Here is a 24,348-nt window from a genome sequence, read left to right on the forward strand (position 1 = left end):
TATGAATTTTTTTATATTTTTAGAGACTTGAACTCTATTTGCATGAAAACAATAACATTTTTTTTTTCTATTTAATTTTTTTTTGCAACATCTCAGAGAAAATTGGGTATGTTAATACCATATTTGTATTTTGATACTATAAAAAAATACAAAACTAATATTAAGCAAAATGATATTAAAAATATACAAAGAAAAATCACAACTTTTTTTTAAAGAAGTATTGGGACTTTTTTTGTTTTTTTTTTTTATTAATATATAATTTTATTTATATATTAATATATATTGGGATGGGCCTGACCCACTTATATGGGTGGAGCCCACTCTAGTTGGGCCAACATTTAACCAAAAGAAACTGGGTTGAGGTTCGGCCCAAAAAAGCACTTGGTCATATTGACAAAGAGATGGCCACTACAAGATGTCAACAGTTTTACGACGAAAATATTCCGTCGGTGGTTGATAGAATTTCATCGGTAAAGTATTTACCGACTATATTACCGACAGAATATACTTCCCGTCGGAATACTTTTTCGGTGATTCCACATTTCGTCGTTATAATCGGTCGGAAATACAAAAAAAAACTTTACTGAACGGGTTTACCAGGACGGAACCGTGCGAGCAAAAAAAAAAAAAGTTTCCCGCTTGGCATATATTCCGTCGGTGTTATAAAAATACCGACGGACGAACTCCGTCGGGAAAAGTGTCGGTGATATTTTATACCGACCGAATATGTCCGTCGGTAAATACCGTCGGTAAATTTATACCGAACGGATTTGTTCCGTCGGTGATGGTTCGGTGACGGTGCAGCACTGTCGAATTCGCCGACGAAGTTTTTCCGTCGGTAACCTGTTAATTGTTTCTTTTTTTTTATTGTTTTTTAATTATTTTGAAAAAATAAATATAAACTTTAATGGTAATACAACCATTATACAATAAATTATATTAAGCAACAAAAACTCAAAGTGAAATAATATTCATTACAAAATGAATGTGTTTAAAAAAACATAACAAAATTTTTTAAATGTAAATAATGTTTATTAAAAATTAATATAAAGGTGGAGGAGGAGGAGGAGGAGGAGGAGGAGGAAAAGATGATTGGGGGTTAGGAGGCCAAAAAGGATTAGACGCACATGTTTCCCAACCTTATGTCATGTTCTACCATTTGCCGAAGCCTTCATAGGCCGCTCTTTGTTGTTCAGACTCTGCTCTGTGTTGTTCGTTCGCCATTCTTTGCTCTCTTTGAGTTGTGTGTATGCCTCTGATAGGTGGTCGCACTTTGCTTGTAAGCCACAAACTCCTTAGATTAGGGAGCTCGATACAGATTGGGAGCTCCCAGCGGTTGAAGCAGTATCGGTGACCGCTAAGTTGCCGCTGGTAGTGTTTGGGAGAGCCCGTAAACCGATTTTTTCGCGTCCACACTGACGATCCCAGCCTCCATCCACAAATCTGGGATCGAATTTCCGGATGGGTCGATGGATCGTCCCTGTATCTCTCCTCAACCGATTATTATAGGTCATCCTGAAAAAAAAAATCATCATATTCAATTTCAATAAACATAATAATAACTTACAAAATAAAATGGTGAACAAACATACCACAAAATGTTGAGCAGGTTGTGTCAACGAACTGTTGCGTCCCCTTTTGGCGGTCATGACTTCGCACAGTGCGTCTCCATAAATAGCTCCATAGGGCTCGGCTGACGTCCAAGAGACGTAGCCTATAATGAAAAAAAATGGTATTAACAACAAATTAATTGAACGATATATTTCATTTAAATTAATCTTACCATCCGTTTCGGCATGTGGCAGAAAACGGAACGGAGCTGCCGATGTGCATTGTCCACCGGAGCCATGAATTGGCCGATTCCGGTTGCCAGCACCGGACTGTGAGCGTTGAGTAAACCGCTCAGACGTCACGTGCTGAAGATAGTGCGGCCATATATCTTCCGGGATGTATAATTGGTTTGAAATCCCTCCAAACCGCAACATCGTTCCAGCCTTGGAACCCCTTATCCCTTCGTGTGTTTTTTTTTTGCTTTTTTTCTGGGTGTCATACAAAAAATCAACGCAACCTAATTCACGCACGAAAAATTACATTTCGAAACATAAATAATTATGTAAAAAGAAGTCGTATTGTTTTCGACGTTTACGTAATTGCCGCGTGATTTTTCCCACCACCCTCCTCACAACAGTGTCATGTTCATCGTCCCAGTAGAATCGATGCTGTATATAAAAAAATAATTTTTTAAAAATGTTAATAATTTATTTACAATTATAACTAGAATTTATTAGAAATAAGCTGAAAATTATATATTAACACGAACCTCAAATCTACGAAACCATGCATTGATTTGAGGCATCCATTCAGGATGTCTGGATATCTGACTCCATTGAAACAATGGAATCTCCATCGACGCTTTAAATGCCGATGATATTACTCGGCGGCCTCAATGTTTGTGAACCTGAAAAGAAATGAAATTAATTTGTGATTACTTCATAATAATTATGTTTTAAATTTGTTTTTTTTATATATATAAAAAATAAACCTTAACAAACTTACACTGAAAGATCGTCCTTCCACTGTGCCTCGTACTGGCGGGTAAATTGATTCCGCTTCGAAGGCACGCCGCTTCTGCGATGTGAAACATCGCTGGAGAGGCAGCATCGGTTGACGGCGCATGTGGTGTAGGTGCTCTTCTTGAAAGGCACCTAAGGAAACATCATCATCGCTGCTTAGACGAACTTGATTCGACTGGACGTGAACGACAGCTTTGGTTTTCATTCTGCGCATCTAAACAATTTTATATTAATAATTGTATAATAAAATTCAAATGTTAAAAAATCGGCAGCACCTCCACTATACTGGATACTACCCAAATCCACAAACCTGCAAATATTAACAATAGCCACAACCAATTGAACCAATCTATACTAATTATTCCAATATATTCAACTATTAATCCTAAGATAAATTCAACGTTAACAATTACAATTCACAAATTAATCAATAATTATATTCAAAACAATAAAAAATATGACAAAAAATAAATTCAATAAATTCAACAAATTATAATTCAACAAATTAATCATTACAATTCAACATTAACAATTATAATTCAACAAATTAATCAATAATTATATTCAAAACAATAAAAATATGACAAAAAATAAATTCAATAAATTCAACAAATTATACTTCAACAAATTAATCATTATAATTCAACATTAACAATTATAATTCAACAAATTAATCATTATAATTATGACAACAAAACAATAAAAAATATTCAAAAAATTCAAAAAAAAAACCTACATCAATAAAAGGAACGAAATATACATACCTTAATAATGTGACAAATTCAAAAATTTATCTACATTACCAAAAAAAACACCAAAACACCAAAACAACAAAAATAAAAAACAACTAAAAATAAATTAAAAGTAAATAAATTAAATTGGAAATCGATAATTATTCCAACAAACGCAATTATTAATTCTAAGGTAAATTCAACATTAACAATATTAATTCAATAAATTAATCAATAATTATATAGGCAATACAACAATAAATTATATTCAATAAATTAAAAAAAATATAGACTAACAATTAAATTAACAAATATTCAACAAATTCAAAAAAATTCAGATATTCAACTTTAACTAATTCTAAGTTAAATTAACTAATAACAATTTTAACAACACAACACAACACAAAAAATATTCAAAAAATTAAAAAAAAAACCTACATCAAGAAAAGGAACGAAATATACATACCTTAATAATGTGTCAAATTCAAAACTTTATCTACATTGCAACAAAAAACACCAAAACAACAAAAATAAAAACAAAAAAAAATAAAATAAAATAAAATAAATTAGAAAAAAAACACATACCTTTTAATATGATGAAGATTTACAACACCAAATCTTGCTAGAGATTAAAGGTGAAAGTGTTTAAGGATTGAGGGGAAAAATGAAAAATCTTAGGTGAAAAACGGAGGAGAAGCGAAGTGGCGGGGAGAAGAAGAAAAAATGAGGGGAAGCGGCGGGGGCTGGAACTTATAGGTCAGTTTTACCCACGGCATCACCGACGGAATTAATTCCGTCGGTAAAAGGTAAAAAATTCCGTCGGTAACCGGTCAAAAATCCGTCGGTATTTTTTGAATTTCGCCCAGAATTTTTAAAAGCCCTCCATTTTTTTCGCAGTCCGTCGGTAATCTGACAAGTTCAGAGGCGCATTAATTCACACACTTTGGAAATTGCGCGGTCCGACGGTATTTCTGTCGGTAATATGTGTGACCGACAAAATACCGACGGACCAATTCCGTCGGTATACCCGTCGCTGATTGTGGCATTTTGTTGTAAATATTTTCGAACTCTCTGTGAGATACCAACGGACTAGAATCCGTCGGTATACCCGTCGCTGATTGTGGCATTTTGTTGTAAATATTTTCGAACTCTCTGTGAGATACCGACGGATTAGAATCCATCGGTATTCCCGTCGCTGATTGTGGCATTTTGTTGTAAATATTTTCGAACTCTCTGTGAGATGCCGACGGACTAGAATCCGTCGGTATACCCGTCGCTGATTGTGGCATTTTGTTGTAAATAGTTTCGAACTCTCTGTGAGATACCGACGGACTATAATTCGTCGGTGTATGCGTCGATGAAGCCGTCGGTAATTTCGTCGGTGTTGGTGGCATTTCGCGTACTTAATTTCGAACTCTCTGTGAGATACCGACGGATGACTATCCGTTGGTATGGACGTCGGTAAGATTGCATGATGTAGGAAAGGTTGTCTTTGTATTGCCTTTTTACCTTTCTGCAGAAACTTAACTGATAAACTGTCCATTACATAAACACAATAACCACATTGCTTAAACAGTAAATATTGTGTTTTACAAAATACATCATCTATAATCTAAATTACATGACAAATGTTTTTACATAGGGCTTCATTTTCATAATTAGTCGGAATTTTCTTCTTCTTCCTCATCAGTTGAATTGTCATCATCTTCATCGCAATCTTCAATATGGATTTCATCTTCATCATCGACATTTGCTTCTCCGCTAGAGCTGAGAACAACATGCAACTCCTCTCCGTCAATATCAACAAGACTATCATCGAGAACTCGAAAATTTGAATTTTCTTCCAATTCAATCGAAGGAGCAACTCGATATGGTTCAACCAACTCACGAACTTGAAAGACTTCATCTCGCACACTTGTGTCTTTGTTCTCATCTTGAACAACCTCGACACGACCCCGTGGTTTCGTTTTTAAAACGGAAAACCAATCAACTCTTGAACGATCCTTTCTAAATGAAGGGGTGTATGTGTAATAAACTTGTTGACATTGCTTTGCGAAAACAAAGACATCGTTTATGTTGCAGAGTCTAGCTTTTGAGTTGATTTCGACCAGACCATGGTGCGGATCAACTCTGATTCCTCTGTCCGTCGTGTCATACCAATAGCATTTGAATAAAAACACTTTATTCTGCTCGCTATGATATTGCAGTTCGATGACCTCTTCTAATCTACCATAGTAGTCAACTTCTAACTGGCTACTTGTGGATCCTTTAACACAAACACCGCAGTTGTATGTCTTTCTTCCTTGCCCGTATTCTTCAGTATGGAAAACATATCCATTGACAAAATACCTGTTGTAGCACCTAACTTTTCTTTCAGGGCCAAGGCTTAGTGAAGACAATGACTTGGGCGCACTCCTTCCCATTTGATAAACCTTGTAAATGAAATGTACATCAATACACGGTAAATGAACGAGAATCTCATAATGACATGCATATGTTATAATGAGTTTGTGATAGTGCTTACATGTGTTCTGAACCATGTGGCAAATTGTTCATCTTGTAATTGAAAGATCTGGGATTCGGTCAGCTGCGAGTTATTGGAGAGCAAATATTGTCGATGTTGCTTGCAAGTGATAATGAGTGTATGATATTACAATATATAATTAACAGTATATTACTGATAAAGTTTAATTAGTATTACACATATATAGACTTACTGAATAAATGGTATCAGCTCATCACAGTTAAATAGAATATAGCTGTGTGCTTGTTTGAATTCTATTTCCGACAAATATCTTCCTCTTACGGCATTTTTAGGTGTGGGTCGTCCAGTATTGGAGAATATTGACAAGTTCCCACTGGAAGGCACTTCACCGCCATTGTCATGCCGTGGAACGCGATTGATTCTTGTTCTCAGATGAGGTTCGAAATAGTACGAGATAAATGTTGATATCTCTTCAACAATATAAGCCTCAGATATCGAAGCCTCAACATGCGCCTTGTTCTTAACCTTTTTTTTAGATTAAACAAGTACCTGCATTGAAGTACAATTCAAGTATTTTCAAATAAGAAAAACATATAAAATACTTTAAGATATGAATTCCATTGCAACTGTAATATCTCACCGTTCAAATGGGTACATCCATCTATACTGGACCGGTCCTCCAGCTTTTGCCTCGAACAGTAGATGTATAGGGAGATGCTCCATTAAGTCAAAAAATGAAGGAGGGAATATCATCTCAAGTTTGCATAGTGTCTCGATGATATTCGTTTGAAGCATCTCAATGTGCTCAACATTCATCTTGCTGGAGCATATATCTCTGAAGAAATGACTGATCTCCGTTAGTGCATCCCATATTCCCTTTTGCAACAAATCACGAAAAGCTAATGGGATGAGTGTTTGCATAAACACGTGGCAGTCATGGCTCTTCATTCCATACAATCTGCAGTCCTCTATGTTAACAAGCCTTGATATGTTCGATGCATGTCCATCCGGGAAACGCAGACTCTTAAGCCATTTGTAGACTAGTAGTTGTGCATTTTTCTCTAACACGAAGCTTGCCCTTGGTTTTGCAACCCGTGACTTGTCATAAACCAACTCCATATTTTTACGGTTACAGTATAAAGCTATATCCAATCTAGCCTTCATGTTGTCCTTTGTCTTCCCCTTCACATCCATGACGGTGTTGAAAATATTCTCAAACACGTTCTTTTCGATGTGCATGACGTCAAGGTTATGGCGGAGAAGATTAGTCTTCCAATACGGAAGCTCCCAAAAGATACTTCGCTTTACCCAATTATGGGTCAAACCAAAACCAGGAAACTTTTGCTTACCTGATTGAAGGCCAAACACAATGTCACCGTACTCTGATACAATATGATGCAATTCTTCACCAGAAAGACGTGGGGATGCAACATCTTTTTCAACTCTACCAACAAAGAAATCTTTTCTGTTTTTTCTGAACCTATGATTAAGTGGCAAGAAGCGACGGTGACAGTAAAAAAAAAAGCTTTACCTCCGTTTGCTAGCATGAATGCCTTGTTGTTTTCCATGCAGTATGGACATGCGAGTTTCCCATGCGTGCTCCAACCATAAAGCATTCCATAAGCTGGAAAATCACTGATAGTCCACATCAAAGCCGCCCTCATAAGGAAATTTTGTTTCCTCGATATATCATAAGTCAGAGATCCGGAGGACCATAACTGCGCCAGCTCATCTATCAACGGTCGAAGACAAACAACTATATTCCGCCCCGGGCTGCTTGGACCGGGTATGACAGTAGATAGAAACATGAACTCCGACCTCATACACATTCTCGGTGGCAAGTTATAAACTGTGATAATGACCGGCCAACAAGAATAGGGAGCAGCAAATGATCCAAATGGGTTGAGCATGTTCCCTAAACAGAGGGGTTTCATCATGGACTTCACAGCATATAAATTCTCTTTGAGCCTGTTCCCTTCAAGTAAAATGCTTCTTGCCCAATCAATAATTTTGTCATACCCAGCCTCACTCAACCCATGATCTGACTTGATGGTGAACACCTGTGCCACGACCGATAATTTACTATGGTTTGTGGAGCCATCTCATAATGGTTCGTCAGAATCTTTCAACAAATCAAAAAACCTAGCTGCCTCTGCATTAGGTTCTTCTTCTATGATTGGACATTGATTGACATTATCTTGATTCATTCTCATTGCATCCATAACCATGTTTCTGTAAGGATTAATGTTATCATTTGCCGCTTCATGCACGTTGCTAGCACTAGAAGTTGACCCAACCACCGTTTCTCCCATTCTCCTATTACTAACAAATACCTCTCCATGTCCATACCAACACTCGTAATCCTCCACAAACCCTTTGTGTAGAAGATGCATCATTACGACATCTGAATGCAGATACTTTTTATTTTGACACTTCCTGCATGGACACCTAATACCGCCTCCAGTAAAATTTCTGGGAATAGATGTTGCGAAATTAATAAAACCCTGAACCCCGTTACAATAATCCATCCTCCGCAATCCTTGGGGTGAATCTAGATACATCCATGAACGATCATCCATGACTTCTATCGAACCTCTATAAAAAGGACCCATTAAGCAAGCTCTTAATTATTTCAAAACATAACATGTAATTCGGTAATTCTACAAATTAAGTTTTAACAATTTTCAAACAAATACAATCTTACAAAAATCTAAAACAAACCATAACAAGTATAAAATTATACATTCATATACTACAAGTTTGTTTGAGAAATAACAATAAAACATGTACATCTACTAAAAAAAAATACATATACTAAAAAAACAATAAAATTGACATTTAAATGTTAAAATTTTGAAAGATAGAATTACTTACAAAAAATGATAAAATCCGTCGGTAAATCAGAACACGGATGTTGTGACCACAAAACTTCAAGAAATACAACTTGTTGTGCTGAGATGAGGAAGATTTTTGTTTTGGGGCCGGGGGGGGCTGGTTATTTTGCAGATGGGGAGGGTTAGGATTAGGAAGAAGAAGGAGAAATGAGAGAGGAGAGTGACGGCTTTGATATATTCACTTTTGCCGACGGACTTACCGACGGTTTTATTCCGTCGGTGAATCCGTCGGCGAAACCGTCGGTACTTCTGACGCGCAATCGACACGTCACCGCATGGACCTGCTATTCAAATCCCTCGGTGATTCCGTCGGTATTTTTGACGTTGCACTGGTCACGTCACCGGTACGGATCTGGCATTTCAAATCCATCGGTGATTCCGTCGGAAAAATCACCCGCCAAAACCTCCACGCCACCTACCCGCCCTTTTTTCATTAATTCTGAATTTTATGTCGGTAATTTGGTCGGTAATTACCGACGTACTGCGTCCGTCGGTAATTACCGACCGAATTACCGACGAATATTGTCCGTCGGTGATTTCGGCCGAAAAATACCGACAGAAAAAAGTTCATCGGTATTTCCGTTGGTATTTAGCGAATTTCTGGTGGTGGCCTGGGCCGATTTCGACCTAACAAAGTTTTCTCAAGGAAAACTAGGCCGGACCTAGCCTAGAAATAGTGGCTCTCCACTGTTTACATGAATAGTAGAGAGTGAATTAATTCATTCTCGTTCACATGCTACGTGAACAATAAAGCTAGCGGGGGACGGAGTAGAAGAAGGAGGAGGAGAAGAGCGGGAGAAGACAGGTCGAGTGGTGTCTCATGGTGGTGTTGCTAGTTGTAGAATGACAGTGGTTCGCGGTGGTGAGAAGAAGAACGATAGAGGAATAATGGGTGTTCTTCCTCTGTTTCATTTTCTTTTTTCCTTTTTTTTTTGTTTCTTTGGTTTTTTTTTTCTATCTGTTCCTTCCTTTTTCATTCAATCTCCTTCATTCTCTCTCTCTCTCTCTCTCTCTCTCTCTCTTTTCTCTCTGTTTTTTTTTTCTTGTTCTCTCTTATCTTTCTTTGTTTTTTTCTTTCTTTTCTTCCTCTCTAAAATCTCGTCTCCTTCTGTTTTTTAGCTCTTCCCTAAAATCTCTCTTTAGAAAAACCTCTATATTGCCCCCTCAAAATTTTCTCCCTAAAGTCCCCTTAGCTCTTCGTTTTTTCTCTCTCCCCTCTGTCTCTGTTTTTTTTCCATTCTCTCGTCAACTCCAAACCACTGTCCTCTCTCCTTTCGTTTCTCTCTATTTTTTCTCCTTAAAAAAACCTCCTTCAATCTCTCTCATTCCCAAAACAATCCCCCCATCCCCCCTCCAAATTGTCCCCAACTTTTGTTATTTACAAGGACAAGGAAGAGGGAGCCACCCTACCCTATCTAAGAGCAGGGTAAGGTGGCATGGGGCGGCCTCTGTATAGCCATCTTAGGGCATAGCTCCCCTCTCTTTTCTTCATCATGTTGGCAGGGTATAGGTAGTGTCAGGTTCTATCAGTGTTTGGGCAAGTGGGGAGGGAGGGAGGGAGGGAGGGAAAACACGAGGGAAAAATCTTCTTCTTCCCTGCCTCTACACACGCAGGGAAAGAAGAAGATGCACAATGTTGTTCAAAACGGAAACATTTCGTGTTTCTTGTTTTTTTTTTTTGGGAAGAAAGAAAAATGAATTTGAAAAGTAACCCAAAAATGGGTTAGGACACAAGTGTTAGTTTTAGTCATAGAAGATGAAAAGGATGATAGCCATGAAGATGAAATGAATAGAAAAACTGGGCAACAACCTCAATCACATATTTTTTGAATTTTGTTTTGAATGAAAATATAATATGAAATTTTTTATATTTTTGAGAGACTTAGCTGTATGCATGAAAACAAGAACATTTTTTTTTTCTATTTAATTTTTTTGCAACATCTTAGAGAAAATTGGGTAATTTTAATACCATATTTGTATTTTGATAGTATAAAAATACAAACTAATATTAAGCAAAATGATATAAAAATATACAAGAAAATCACACTTTTTTTTAAAGGAGTTGGATTTTTTTTGTATTTTTTTGTTTTTTATTAATATATAATTTTATTATATTAATATATTGGGATGGGCCTGACCCAATTATATGGGTTGAGCCCACTTTAGTTGGGCCAGCATTCAACCCAAAAGAAACTGGGTTGAGGTCGACCCCAAAAAGCACTGGGTCAATATTGACAAGGAGATGGGCTAAGCCGATTTCGACCTAACAAAGTTTTCTCAAGGAAAACTGGGCCAGACCCGGCCTAGAAACAGTGGCTCTCTACTGTTTACGTGAATAGTGGAGAGTGAATTAATTCATTCTCGTTCACACGCTACGTGAACAATGAAGTTGGTGGGGGACGGAGTAGAAGAAGGAGGAGGAGAAGAGCAGGGGAAGACATGCCAAGTGGTGTCTCGTGGTGGTGTTGCTAGTTGTAGAATGACAGTGGTTCGCGGTGGTGAGAAGAAGAACGATGGCGGAATAATAGGTGTTCTTCCTTTGTTTCATTTTCTTTTTTCCTTTTTTTTTTGTTTCTTTGGTTTTTTTTTTCTATCTATTCCTTCCTTTTTCATTCAATCTCCTTCATTCTCTCTCTCTCTCTCTCTCTCTCTCTCTCTCTCTCTCTCTCTTTTCTCTTTTTTTTTTTTCTTGTTCTCTCTTATCTTTCTTTGTTTTTTGCTTTCTTTTCTTCCTCTCTAAAAATCTTGTCTCCTTCTGTTTTTTAGCTCTTCCCCAAAATCTCTCTAGAAAACCTCTATATTTCCCCCTCAAAATTTTCTCCCTAAAGTCCCCTCAGCTCTTCGTCTTTTTTTTTCTCCCCTCTGTCTCTATTTTTTTTTCCATTCTCTCGTCAACTCCAAACCAATGTCCTCTCCCCTTTCGTTTCTCTCTATTTTTTCTCCTTAAAAAAACCTCCTTCAATCTCTCTCGTTCCCAAAACAATCCCCCCATTCCCCCTCCAAACTGTCCCCAACTTTTGTTATTTACAAGGGCAAGGAAGAGGGAGCCACCCTACCCTATCTAAGAGCAGGGTAAGGTGGCATGGGGTGGCCTATGTGTAGCCGTCTTAGGGCATAGCTCCCCTCTCTTTTCTTCATCATGTTGGCAGGGTATGGGTAGTGTCAGGTTCTGTCAGTGTTTGGGCAAGTGGGGAGGGAGGGAGAGATGAAAAACACGAGGGAAAAATCTTCTTCCTTGCCTCTGCACACGCAGGGAAAGAAGATGCACAATGTTGTTCAAAACAGCAACATTTCGTGTTTCTTCTTCTTTTTTTTTTTTTGAAAGAAAGATAAATGAATTTGAAAAGTAACCCAAAAATGGGTTAGGACACAAGTGTTAGTTTTAGTCATAGAAGATGAAAAGGATGATAGCCATCAGTGGCAGAGCCACATAGGATATTAAGGGGGCAATTGCCCCCTTATTTTTTTTTTTTGATTATTTTGAATTGTTTTTTTAATAATAGAAATTGATTTGATTGTTTTGAATTAATTAAAAATTATATTATTATTTTTTTTTTTACGTGGGTGTCCGGGCCAACTTGCGCGCACCACGACTAATCTCACGGCTCACTGAACATCCTGCAAACCCAGTGAGCATGTAAGGCACCGTGGGGGTGACAGGCGTGCACAGTGAGGTTTGAACACATGATGCAGAGGAAGGGAACAAGTCCCTTCAACCACTGGGCCAAAACCTCAAGTGCAAAAAATTATATTATTTTTAATTGAATTGGTTATGGTATGAAATTAAATTTTTTCACGAGATAAACAAACAAACATTTCAATTATTGTCAGTGAGTAAAGATTGATATTTGCAAAATTAAATGTTGGCTTTTTCTTAAAAAAGAAAAGAAAAAAAGCTATTTTTTTGTTTTTAAAAATGATTTATCATGATAAATTTAAACTATCAATCCTTATCTATATCCATGCATTATGTATAACATGCTATATGGTAATGGGGTGTGAAGTAGGTTTTGATGAATTAATGTGTATTTTATTATGAATTTCATATGAAAGATTTACAATTATTATGTAACTAAACTGAATTTTGTTATTATGAAAACTTAAAGAGAATAATTATAATTTAAGTTTTCTCATTTTAAAAATATTTTTAAATTAATTTTGCTTTATATGAGTTAGTATATTTGTTTCAAATTGATTTTTAACGCATATCTATATAATATAGTACTTGTTAATTAGTTTGCCCCCTCATTTAAAATACTCTGGCTCTGCCACTCATAGCCATGAAGATGAAATGAATAGAAAAACTGGGCAGCAACCTCAAGCACATTAGATATCAAAGAGGAGCGCAGGAATTCTGAAAAAAAAGCTAGGGAGGTAAATTGATGGAAAAGCTCATGTGACAGAACAAGAAAACATTGTTGACATCACCTCTACAAATGGGTCTGAACAGAAAGTATTTGTGAAAGAGCGCAGGCTTGAGTTACCATGTCGAAAAGCCACCGGAGACAGAAAGATTGCATATTTCCTACCATGTCCTACGATAGAAAGATAAGTCTGGTCTTCATGAGGGCTTTAAGCAACATTTGGTTTCTGATCTTGGAATCCCATTGGATGCCTATCCTGGCTCTTTGAATCCCATACCTGAGGACATAGAGCGAGCCAGGATTGATTTATATAATAAATTGACAAGGAGGATTTTATAGCAGGAAAAGTTATTTAGAGATATGATTTTTGAAATAGTGTAAATATAATTTTTTTTTTTATGTGTACTTCAATGGAATAAAAAGAAGTTATTTTAATAACTTATATGCATTTTAATATATTTAATATTATTACTTTTAATTTTTTTGAGAAAAACTATTAGAAAAGTTTAGTGAATGAAAGAAGAAATTTTTAAATAGTTTATTTTTATGTTTTGGAATTTTTGATCGATATATATAGATATGATTTTTCTTTGACAAAAAAAAAATCATTTTGTCTTTACATTTGATTTATTATTATTATTATTATTGAGACTGCAAAGTTAGGGAAGAAAAGCAAAAAAATTTAAGTTTTTATTTTTGAGCTTAATTTTCTTCTCTCTCTTATTGAATATACCCTTAATGCACTCTAGGTTGGTTGGTGTAATATTCCACATCGACAATTGAGGATTTGGTGGCTAATTTTATTAGTAGTGCTAGTTGCTAATATGTTTTACGTATTTTGGGGCATCAGACTCATAAATGAGTTCATGTCATTAAGAATAAAACTGTGAGAACGATAAGATTCAAAGCAAACAATATACAGTATTTTGGGCCGAGCTGTTACAGTTGATGCTCACATATTCATTAGATTCAAAATATTTTTTTCATTTGACATGGTAGAATTCAATTTTTAATGATAAACTTCAGGCCGAGTTTTTACAAGGGTCTAACAGGGAACACTAATATTATTATTTTAAGCTAAATTATTTTTTAAACTTTTTATTTCATAGGTGAGATTTTATAGAATTTATTAGTTTTAATATGCAATTAATTCATTAGAAAATTAGCAATAATTCTTGGATCTTATATTGTTTTCTTATTCAACTTTATTAGATTTTTTTAGTTTTTCTTTATATAAAAGATTGCAATAGCCATATAGTTAGAATATTTTTAATAAATAAAAATTAAGTATTTTCAATGTCTCTCATTAACTATGACTATATTATTTGTTTTGAGGGGTTTAAGAATTAATCAACCCTATCATCTCTCTACATGCTATGTCATATTGGGAGCCAAACACATCTCATGTGTGTGTGTGTATATATATATATATATATATATATATATAATAATTAATTAGAATTAACGAAAAACCCAAATTGAAAAACCATGCTTATAAAAAAAACACACAATTTGAACTGAATATCTTCCATCAATAAATCATAATTTTATCTTTCATTGATGAACTAAAAAAAAAAAACTAGACACTTTTTTTCAAAATAAAGTTAGAAAATAAGAAAAAAGAACTTTTTTCTATGTAGAGTAAACAAACAGTTATCTTTAAAAATTAAAAATCATAAGAAATTAAGAAAAGTGGGTTTTAATGCACCAAACTGTGAGTCATGGTCATGTTGGACACACGACACTTCATTAGCTTAACTGATCTCCTGACTAAGGGAATCTGAAAGTAATATATAGTAGAGAAGTTCCATTAAATCATAACAATAATAGAAGCTCGTCCTGCATAATCAAGCCCCTGCTGGATCATATACAGAAGAGAAGTTACTGAAATTATCGCTGCCTTGCAATCGCAAACTAGGAGAGAAAGAAGCTTGAAGGCCACAGAATTACAGGGAAGCGCGGTAACGAGGGACACAATCTCTGTCACCCGTTTTTGCAAAGCCCTTAATTAACCAAGTCTTGAATAGATTTACCTTAAAACTCTCCTGGCCAGATCCCTTCTGTCATTTGCATAGCAATAATAATCTGCAGTTTCACAACCAAGGATATCGAGGCAAGTTTAAAAAATAGCAATAACACACACTCCTCATCTCTTGCATCTCTCTGCCTTGGCTGAATTCTAAGGCAGAGAGGCCTCCGCCTCAAAACGTATTATCGTCAAAATGGTTTTCCAAGATTTTGATCAACTGTCAGAGCGAAGAAAATTAGAAAGGCAGCAAAAACTCAGGAAGAAAATTATCATTGCTTCGGTTTCAAGCATTGCCTTCTTTGTTATAGTTGGTGCTGGAGTTTTTGCCCTTGTTTCTAATCACAATATTAGCAGCCCGGGAAGCGGTGGAGGATCACCGTCAACTGTATCTCAGCCTGCAGAATCCGCAACACCGGCTTCGCATGTTGCAAGGGTTATCAAGACTGTATGTAATGCTACCACTTATCAGGATACATGCCAAAACACCCTCGAGAAGGGGATGGGAAAGGAGCCTTCTTCGGTTCAACCCAAGGATCTTCTCGAGATAGCAATCAAAGCAGCCGATAAAGAGATAGAGAAGGTCTTAAAGAAAGCCTCCTCGTTCAAATTCGACAAGCCACGGGAGAAAGCGGCATTTGATGATTGTCTGGAACTCATTGAGGATGCAAAAGAAGAATTGAAACACTGTGTTGACCGTGTTGGTAATGATATAGGTAAGCTAGCTAAAAATGCCCCGGACTTGAACAATTGGCTGAGTGCGGTCATGTCTTACCAACAAACTTGCATTGATGGATTCCCCGAAGGGAAATTGAAATCTGACATGGAAAAGACCTTTAAGGCAGCCAGAGAGCTTACAAGCAATTCCCTTGCAATGGTATCATCATTGGCTTCTTTCCTGAAAAACTTCCCCTTTTCCGGAACAATTAACCGTCGCCTTCTGGCTGAGGAATACAATTCACCCTCACTGGACAGGGATGGCCTTCCTGGATGGACGAGTCATGACGATCGGAGGATCTTGAAGGGTGCTAATCAAGACAAGCCAAAACCACATGTTACTGTGGCAAAAGATGGCAGTGGAGACTTCAAAACTATTTCCGAAGCATTGGCAGCCATGCCAGCAAAATACGAAGGACGGTAAGCAATTTTTACAACGTTGGTGTATGAAACTACTACGTTAATTGACAATCCGTCATGTCTGTTCAAAGTGAAAAGTTGCTTATATTTTACAAGTTTTCTTCATTTCTCATGCCAATGCAGGTATGTTATCTTTGTTAAACAAGGAATTTACGATGAGACCGTGACCGTGACGAAGAAGATGGTAAATATCACCATGTATGGTGATGGATCACAAAAGACCATTGTTACAGGGAACAAAAATTTTGCAGATGGAGTTCAGACTTTCAGAACTGCAACTTTTGGTATATTGATGATCCCTTTGACGCTATGTCCCTAACAACTACTTTCTGTCATATTATGTGGTCTAGCATACAATCTGAATTCATCATAGTAGATCAAATTGCTAGTTAGAAACCTAGAATTGACGAGTATCTAACGTTGCCATCAATGGGGATACGCCTTAACTCTTCATTTTGGAAACTTGATAACTTGTATTCCAACTTCCTTTCTCCGAGACCAGGATTATAACGTGAGATATATGTTCTGCAGCTGTGTTAGGAGAAGGATTTTTGTGCAAAGCTATGGGATTCAGAAACACAGCAGGTCCAGAGAAACATCAGGCTGTGGCCATCAGAGTCCAAGCTGATCGTGCAATATTCCTCAACTGTCGTTTTGAAGGATACCAAGATACCTTGTATGCACAAACTCACCGCCAATTCTACAGAAGCTGTGTCATTACCGGAACTGTTGATTTCATCTTCGGGGATGCAGCTGCCATCTTCCAGAACTGCCTTATTACTGTCAGGAAACCAATGGAAAACCAACAAAATATTGTTACAGCCCAGGGTAGGATCGATGGACATGAAACTACAGGAATTGTTCTTCAAAACTGTCGCATCGAGCCAGACAAGGGCTTGGTTCCTGTGAAGACCAAGATCAGGAGCTACCTTGGAAGGCCTTGGAAGGAATTTTCAAGAACTGTAATAATGGATTCAACAATTGGTGATTTTATTCACCCTGATGGATGGCTACCATGGCAAGGAGACTTTGGGCTCAAAACCCTTTATTATGCAGAGTACAACAATAAAGGAATTGGTGCCCAAACAAAAGCTAGGATCAAGTGGCCTGGCTATCATATCATTAAGAAAGAAGAGGCCATGAAATTTACCGTCGAGACTTTCTATCAAGAGGATTGGATTAGCGCTACTGGCTCCCCTGTTCGCCTTGGCTTGTAATAGAGTAAATTAAGCTCCATTAAACCTTACTCTATTAGTTTATTTTAACTAAAGGTCCCTTTTTCTATATATGCCAAAACTGTATTCCATGAAGAGTGGCTAAGCCTGAAGATTTGACGTGGACAAGAATATTGCGATTTAATTATTTGGTTTTTGTTATTTTGTTTCTTCAATCAATTAAACTATATGACAATTTTTTTTAAGAAATATCATACCAAATTCAAATGTTAGATTATTTACTATTATGGGTTTCACCTAGAAGATCTCGATGCCCCACTTCTTATAACACAAAGAAAGTCAATTTTTAAATATCTGAAAGATATCTCACTAACTACTTGAAGAGGATAGAGGCACTTTACTTTTACTTTTTTTAATTATATTTTATATTTATTAAAAATATTAAATTGTTTCCTAGTCAATTTAATTATAACTAAAAAATCAGGATGAAAATAAAATTAAAAAAAAAACCTTTGAATGTCCGTTTAATTTTTTTAAAAGAATAATTTAGTTATTTTATCATGGTTTTAAAAAATTATAAAATACTAATTGTCTTCATTTAATATGATAATAACTAATTGACTTAGAGAAAATATCATACTATCCTCACTAATTAATTCAATAATTTTTTTGTGTAAAAAAAAAAAATCATTATACTATAGTAATTTACGGTGTTCTAGGTCCTTGTTTACAGTGAAAAAAAAAAAGAGTCCCTATACTAATATTTTGATTGCTTCTCTTTTCATCGACTGGAGAAGAGAGAGATATGAACCTTTGCACCAAGTGCAAACTTATGTGATAACTGCTGTTCCCATCTCAATATCCTGTATTAAATTTCAAATAATAATAGAGTAGTTTCGTGATCTCTTCTTACAGATTGTGATATCATGTACTTCTGTAAGAGAAGTGACAATATAGGATTCTCATGTTATTAAAAAAAAAAAAAAAAGGTTTCAATTATCTAGGAGATAATCTAATGATAAAAATTTAAGACTAAAAAGCTTATTATCTTTGTGGTTTTAGGTTTGAGTTATGTGATTGCTTATATAATGGCCATTAAAGGTTGTATGGTTGTTGACTTCAAGACTTGTAGGGTTAGTCAAAGTGCGCACAAGCTGACCTGAACATCCATATTAATAAAAACAAACAAACAAACAAGGAAACATATTTATGCATGTGTAATATCTTAAAATTGGCATGGTATATTCAAGAAAAGAAAGACTAGCATTAATGCATGGTGAAATTATGAGCAGATTGTAAGTTGTCTAGGGTAAGGCCGGCTATATTGTCGAAATTTTCAAATTCAGACAAATGGAAGCTGCATCTGACTAGGGACCAAGTCCTACTCCTTTTTGTCTCCATAGCTCATGCCATGTAACCATGACATTGTCTTCAAACAGAGAGAAAAATAAAAAGGAAAGAAAAAATTGTCTGGTTTGCCCAATGCCGACCCCATATTGCTTTGTCTACTTGCAAGAATATTTGCACATGCTCCGAAATTTGCAGTGCTCGGTTGACACTATGAAGCCACTATTTACTATAAAACCCTGAGCTTCAAAGAGTAATGCGATTTCATGTAGGAATTTGTTTTTTTTTTCTTAAAAAAAAAAGGTAATGGATCAAGGTCACAGTTTCGCTAGCCGTAGCAAAGTAGATGAGCAAGCATTTCGCAGGTAGGCCGGAAACGTCTCATAGTCATTGTTGTCTCTGCCGTGGTTTTGGTAACAATCATCATTGGTGCATTAGTAGGAACTTCTGTATCAACGAACAGTAAATCCAACGGCAAAAACCCTTCATCTCAAACTAGCGAAGCTCAGTGCATCAGAGCCATGTTTAATGCGACAAGGTACCCTGATTCATGCTATTCAAGCATGTCTTCATCTCTTAAAGCCTCCTCTAATGAGACCAATCCAAACCCAGATCCTGAAACGTTATTATTGGAATAAGGCTGAATATTAGCCGATTCTTTAGCAATAGTTATTTGATACGTAAAGGATTAATTATACTAAAACTTTTAAGGAAAAGGGATATACAGTCCTTATAAAATAAAGATTAACAGTTAATTGTTAGTTTCCTTTGTAATCATGGACTTCTATTCCACTTCTACTTATGCTTCTGCTACGTTGTATATATATATGGCACATTACATAATTAAGTATACACTGCAATTCCAAAGCAGCAACTTTGTTATCATATTCTTTGTTCCTTCTTTTTCAAAAGATATTTTTCCTCTTTCATATCTAGCTCCTGCAGACACGGTATCTCCCTCAGTCTTACCTCCCGCGACTAGCAGCACCCCATCATCAACCACTGATGAGTCCTCAGGTACAGAGAGCTTCGGTCAAATTATTTCAGAATCTGAAAAAGATCATGAACACTCTGAACCCAATGCAAATCTCGGTAGCAATATCCCTATGTCTACTACAGGACCTTCTTCTAGCACAAGGGCTGCTAATCCTTAGGGTGATTCCCTAAATGAGCAATCTGAATTGGAGACTCATGTTATTCCTTTGCCACAGACTCGCAAAAATCCAGTTCGTAATCGTGCTCCTCCAATTAAAATGTAAGATTTTGTCACAGTTGCAGCAAGACATCCTATTTCAAATTCCCTTACATACGAACAACTCTCCCCTGATCATACAACATATCTTTCTGCTATATCTAATGTACAGGAGCCACGAAATTTTCAGGAAGCTAATACTCAAGATGAATGGAAACGTGCCATGAATGATGAACTCCTAGCTCTCGCTCAGAATCAAACCTGGAGTATTGTCAAACTTCCCAAAGGAAAACATGCTATTGGCAACCGGTGGGTGTATAAAACGAAGTTTAAATCTGATGGCACCATTAACAGACATAAGGCACGTCTTGTAGCTCAAGGATTTACTCAAACCTTTGGAGTGAATTACAAGGAAACCTTTGCTCCTATTGCAAAGATGAACACTATTCGTGTTTTATTATCAGTTGCCGTAAACAAAGAATGGTTAATGTGTCAAATGGAGGTAAAAAAATGCCTTCTTGCATGTGAATCTTGAGGAAGAAGTCTACATGAAATTGCCTCCTGGTCATCCTCAAGCTTCAGATCCTACCTTAGCATACTGACTTCACAAATCACTTTATGGTTTGAAGTAGTCTTCACGTGCTTGGCATGCTCAATTAAGTGTTGTTCTTGAAGAGCTTGATTTCAAAAGAAGTAATGTGGATTCATCCTTATTTTTCCATCTTGGACCTAAGGAAACATTAGTGGTTCTTATCTACGTTGATGATCTTATTATTTCAGGAAATAACAGCGAGGCTATATCACGTCTCAAAGCCACCTTACAACATCACTTTCCAATTACAGATCTTGGCAGATTGAAGTATTTTCTTGGAATAGAAATGGCAGCTTCTCATAAAGGATTATTTCTTAATCAACGCAAATATGTTCTTGATTTACTCAAAGATGCTGAGATGATGGATGCCAAGCCTGCCCCTACTCCATTGGATAGTAAGTTGCAGCTTGCCAAAAACAGTGAGCCCTTCAATCCATTAATCACTACCAGCATCTTGTAGGTAAGCTCATTTACCTTACCATTACGCGACCTGATATAGCCTACACAGTTAGCCTTGTTAGCCAATTCATGCATGCACCTACTATTCTCCATCTGAGTATTGTCAAGCGCATCCTACACTATCTAAAAGGTTCTATTGGACGTGGAATTGTCATGGCCAAAAACGATCACACTCAGATAACCGGATACAGTGATTCAGATTGGGCTGGCAATGCCATTGATCACAAGTCAACCACTGGCTATTGCATGTTTGTTGGTGGTAATCTTGTCTCTTGGCGTAGCAAGAAACAACATGTCATTGCACATTCTAGTGCTGAAGCCGAATACCGTGCCATGGCATAGCTGCTTGTGAGTTAATTTGGCTTAAAGGTCTCCTATCTGAACTGGGTTTTTCAAGTAGCATCCCTATGACCTTGTTTTGTGACAACCAAGCTGCCATGCATATTGCGGCCAATCCTGTGTTTCATGAAAGAATAAAACACATTGAAGTTGAGTGCCATTTTATTCGTCAACAAGTTCAGTCTCAGATTATTCAAACTCATTACGTCCGCAATCATGATCAACTTGCTGATGTGTTCACAAAATCCTTGACCTCTGCTCAATTTTCACGACTGTTTGTCCAAGCTTGAATCAATTAATCCCCTTGATCCAGCTTGAGGGGGAGTTATTGAATAGGCTGAATATTAGTTGATTCTTTAGCAACAATTATTTGATACGTAAAGGATTAATTATACTAAAACTTTTAGGAAAAGGATATACAGTCCTTATAAAATAAAGATTAATATTAGATTGTTAGTTCCTTTGTAATCATGGATTTTTTATTCACTTCTATTTGCGCCTGTGCTGCGTTGTATATATATATGGCACATTACATAATAAAGTATACACTGCAATTCCAAAGCAGCAACTTTGTTATCATATTCTTTGTTACTTCTTTTTCTACAGTTATTCTTGTTGTCTCACCGAGTTTCACTCATTGAGCTCACAAAACTTTCTTCTTTGCCTCAATCGATCATGTCCTCAAATAGTTTTTAAGAATGAGACCAGTGATTCCCCTTGTACAATCTGCATTGCATGCTTGTGAGATTCTCTTTCTGGACGCCATTGATCAGGTCAATGAATCCATGTCATCCATACAAGTTGGTCAAGGAGACAAGACCGTGTTCTTGACCTCTAAAATCAACGACATCAGAACTCGGCTAAGCACAGCAATCACGGATCAAGATAAATGCATTGCTGGGCTGCAAGACACCGCCAAGCACTTGATCTTAACCGATGTGGTGAGATATGCTATGATCAATTCCACTGACTTCACTAGCAACAGCTTGGCAATTGCGTCCATTATAGTGAAAATACTCGATGATCAAGGCATCCCAATTCATCGCATACTCTTAACAGTTGATCATGACCTTGACATGGGCTTCCCTTCGTGGGTCAACAAAATTGACAGGAGATTGCTACAGTGAACCGAATCTAACAGTAGCGAAGGATGGTAGTGGCGCTTTCAAGACTATAAGAGAGGCAGTGGATTCCATCCCCAAGGACAGCAAATCAAGATTTGTCATATACGTAAAGGAGGGTATTTAAGCAGAGAATGTGAAGATAGAAAAGCAACAGTGGAATGTCATGATGTATGGTGATGGAATGAACAAGACCATAATCTCTGGCAGCTTAAATAATGTCGATGGCGTTACCACATTCTTATCTGGTACCTTAAGTAAGTTCCTTTCGAATTGAAAAAAGAACTTCTCTCCATTTTTAAATTTCGACTTCAATCTGATCTTTAATTTTTTCTACTTTCTGTTTTTCTGATGAACATATAGTTGCTGAGGGGAGGGGATTCATTGCGAAAGACATGGGCTTCAAGAACACAGCAGGACCGCAAAAAGAACAAGCCGTAGCCTTACGCTCATCATCAGACCAATCAATCTTTCATCGCTGTTCCTTCGATCCATATCAAGACACTCTCTACACGCATTCCAATCGTCAATTCTATCGAGAGTGCCAGATTATAGGCACCATTGATTTCATATTTGGCAATGCTGCTGCAATCTTCCAAAACTGTATCATACAGCCAAGGCAGCCCATGGAAAAGCAAAACAACACCATCACTGCCCAAAGTAGGACTGAACCAAATCAAAAATACTGGCATCTCCATCCAACAATGCCAGATGACCCCGTTTGACAATCTGACGGTTCCCACATTTCTTGGCAGGCCTTGGAGGGATCATGCAACCACCGTAATCATGCAATCATACATTGGAGATTTCCTGGACCCCTTAGGATGGATCCCTTGGGAGCCAGAAACGGACCCACCCAACACTACATTTTATGCTGAGTATCAAAATTTTGGGCCTGGGTCAGCGATAGATAAAAGAGCAGGATGGCTTGGTTTTCTGCCCAATATTACATACGATTAGGCAGCAAAATTTACAGTGGAGCCCTTCATTCAAGGAAGACAGTGGTTGGTGCAAGCAAATGTGTTTTTTCAAGACACATTGTGATCAAGATTATGAGATGCATACTCAATGACATCTGGGTTTTCATCTTCATATTCATCACTTCCTACATTCTTGTTATGCTTTTTTTAATTAATTTCGTGATTTTGGAATATATTTTTGCACATGAATTATTCAAAGAAAGGAATTTTCAAATCAAATTCCTTTCAGTGTAAGATATGAATACAATCTACTAGTAAGAGTTTAAGAGAATTATTTATATGAATAGATGGCCGTCATTGGTAAAAGAAAAGCATATACATCTTGTTTTAATTTACGACTACTACTATGAATTGGAAAGTAATGAATACCCAAAACATGAATTTCTAGATCTTTATATCCATAAGATTCGCATTGGTTAGTACTAGAATTTGACTCTAAAAATTAGATTATATCCCTTTCTTTCATTATATTTAGCTAAATCTATTATGTCAAGGTGAAAAGGTTACATTAATGGTGTAAAAATAAATATAGTATAAACTCAACATGGACTTTAATGCTTGATACTAACATGTTTTATATTTATATCTTGCTCACTCTTAATACCTTGCTTGTTAAATGGTTAATCTAGATTTGTATTGAATAACTCTTGGTACAACAAATGCTTGACACTTTCATATTCCAACCGTAAAGTATAACCTACACCTGTGTTATGAAAGGAACTTGATTTGTTGTTAACATAAGTTATCACCATGAATACCTGATAATATTTACAAGTATTGTCATTACTCAAATAAGATAATTAATATAATCATATTAACAATTATAATCTGATTGAAACCTCCTTTGTGTGTGGTTTCTAGTTAAGTAATAAGAGTTTATACTATACTTGTTTGAAGTACTATTAGTGGATCCTTTAACCTTGACATTTGTTT

The 24,348-nt window shown here is 36.5% G+C and overlaps 1 protein-coding gene and 1 pseudogene across 1 annotated transcript; both read left to right on the top strand.

Annotated features, from left to right (window-relative positions):
• The first annotated feature begins 15,269 nt into the window (after nucleotides 1-15,269).
• LOC118048523 (putative pectinesterase/pectinesterase inhibitor 45) lies at nucleotides 15,270-17,427 on the top strand. Its single transcript, XM_035058246.2, has 3 exons — nucleotides 15,270-16,210; nucleotides 16,334-16,494; nucleotides 16,742-17,427. The coding sequence occupies exons 1-3, from the start codon at nucleotides 15,270-15,272 to the stop codon at nucleotides 17,425-17,427; spliced, it is 1,788 nt and encodes a 595-aa protein (XP_034914137.1).
• A 1,611-nt stretch (nucleotides 17,428-19,038) lies between these two features.
• LOC118048271 (pectinesterase 3-like) lies at nucleotides 19,039-23,479 on the top strand (annotated as a pseudogene).
• The last annotated feature ends 869 nt before the right edge of the window (nucleotides 23,480-24,348 follow it).

This window comes from Populus alba, chromosome 6, assembly GCF_005239225.2.
Source record: "Populus alba chromosome 6, ASM523922v2, whole genome shotgun sequence".
In the NCBI taxonomy this organism is placed as follows: domain Eukaryota; kingdom Viridiplantae; phylum Streptophyta; class Magnoliopsida; order Malpighiales; family Salicaceae; genus Populus; species Populus alba.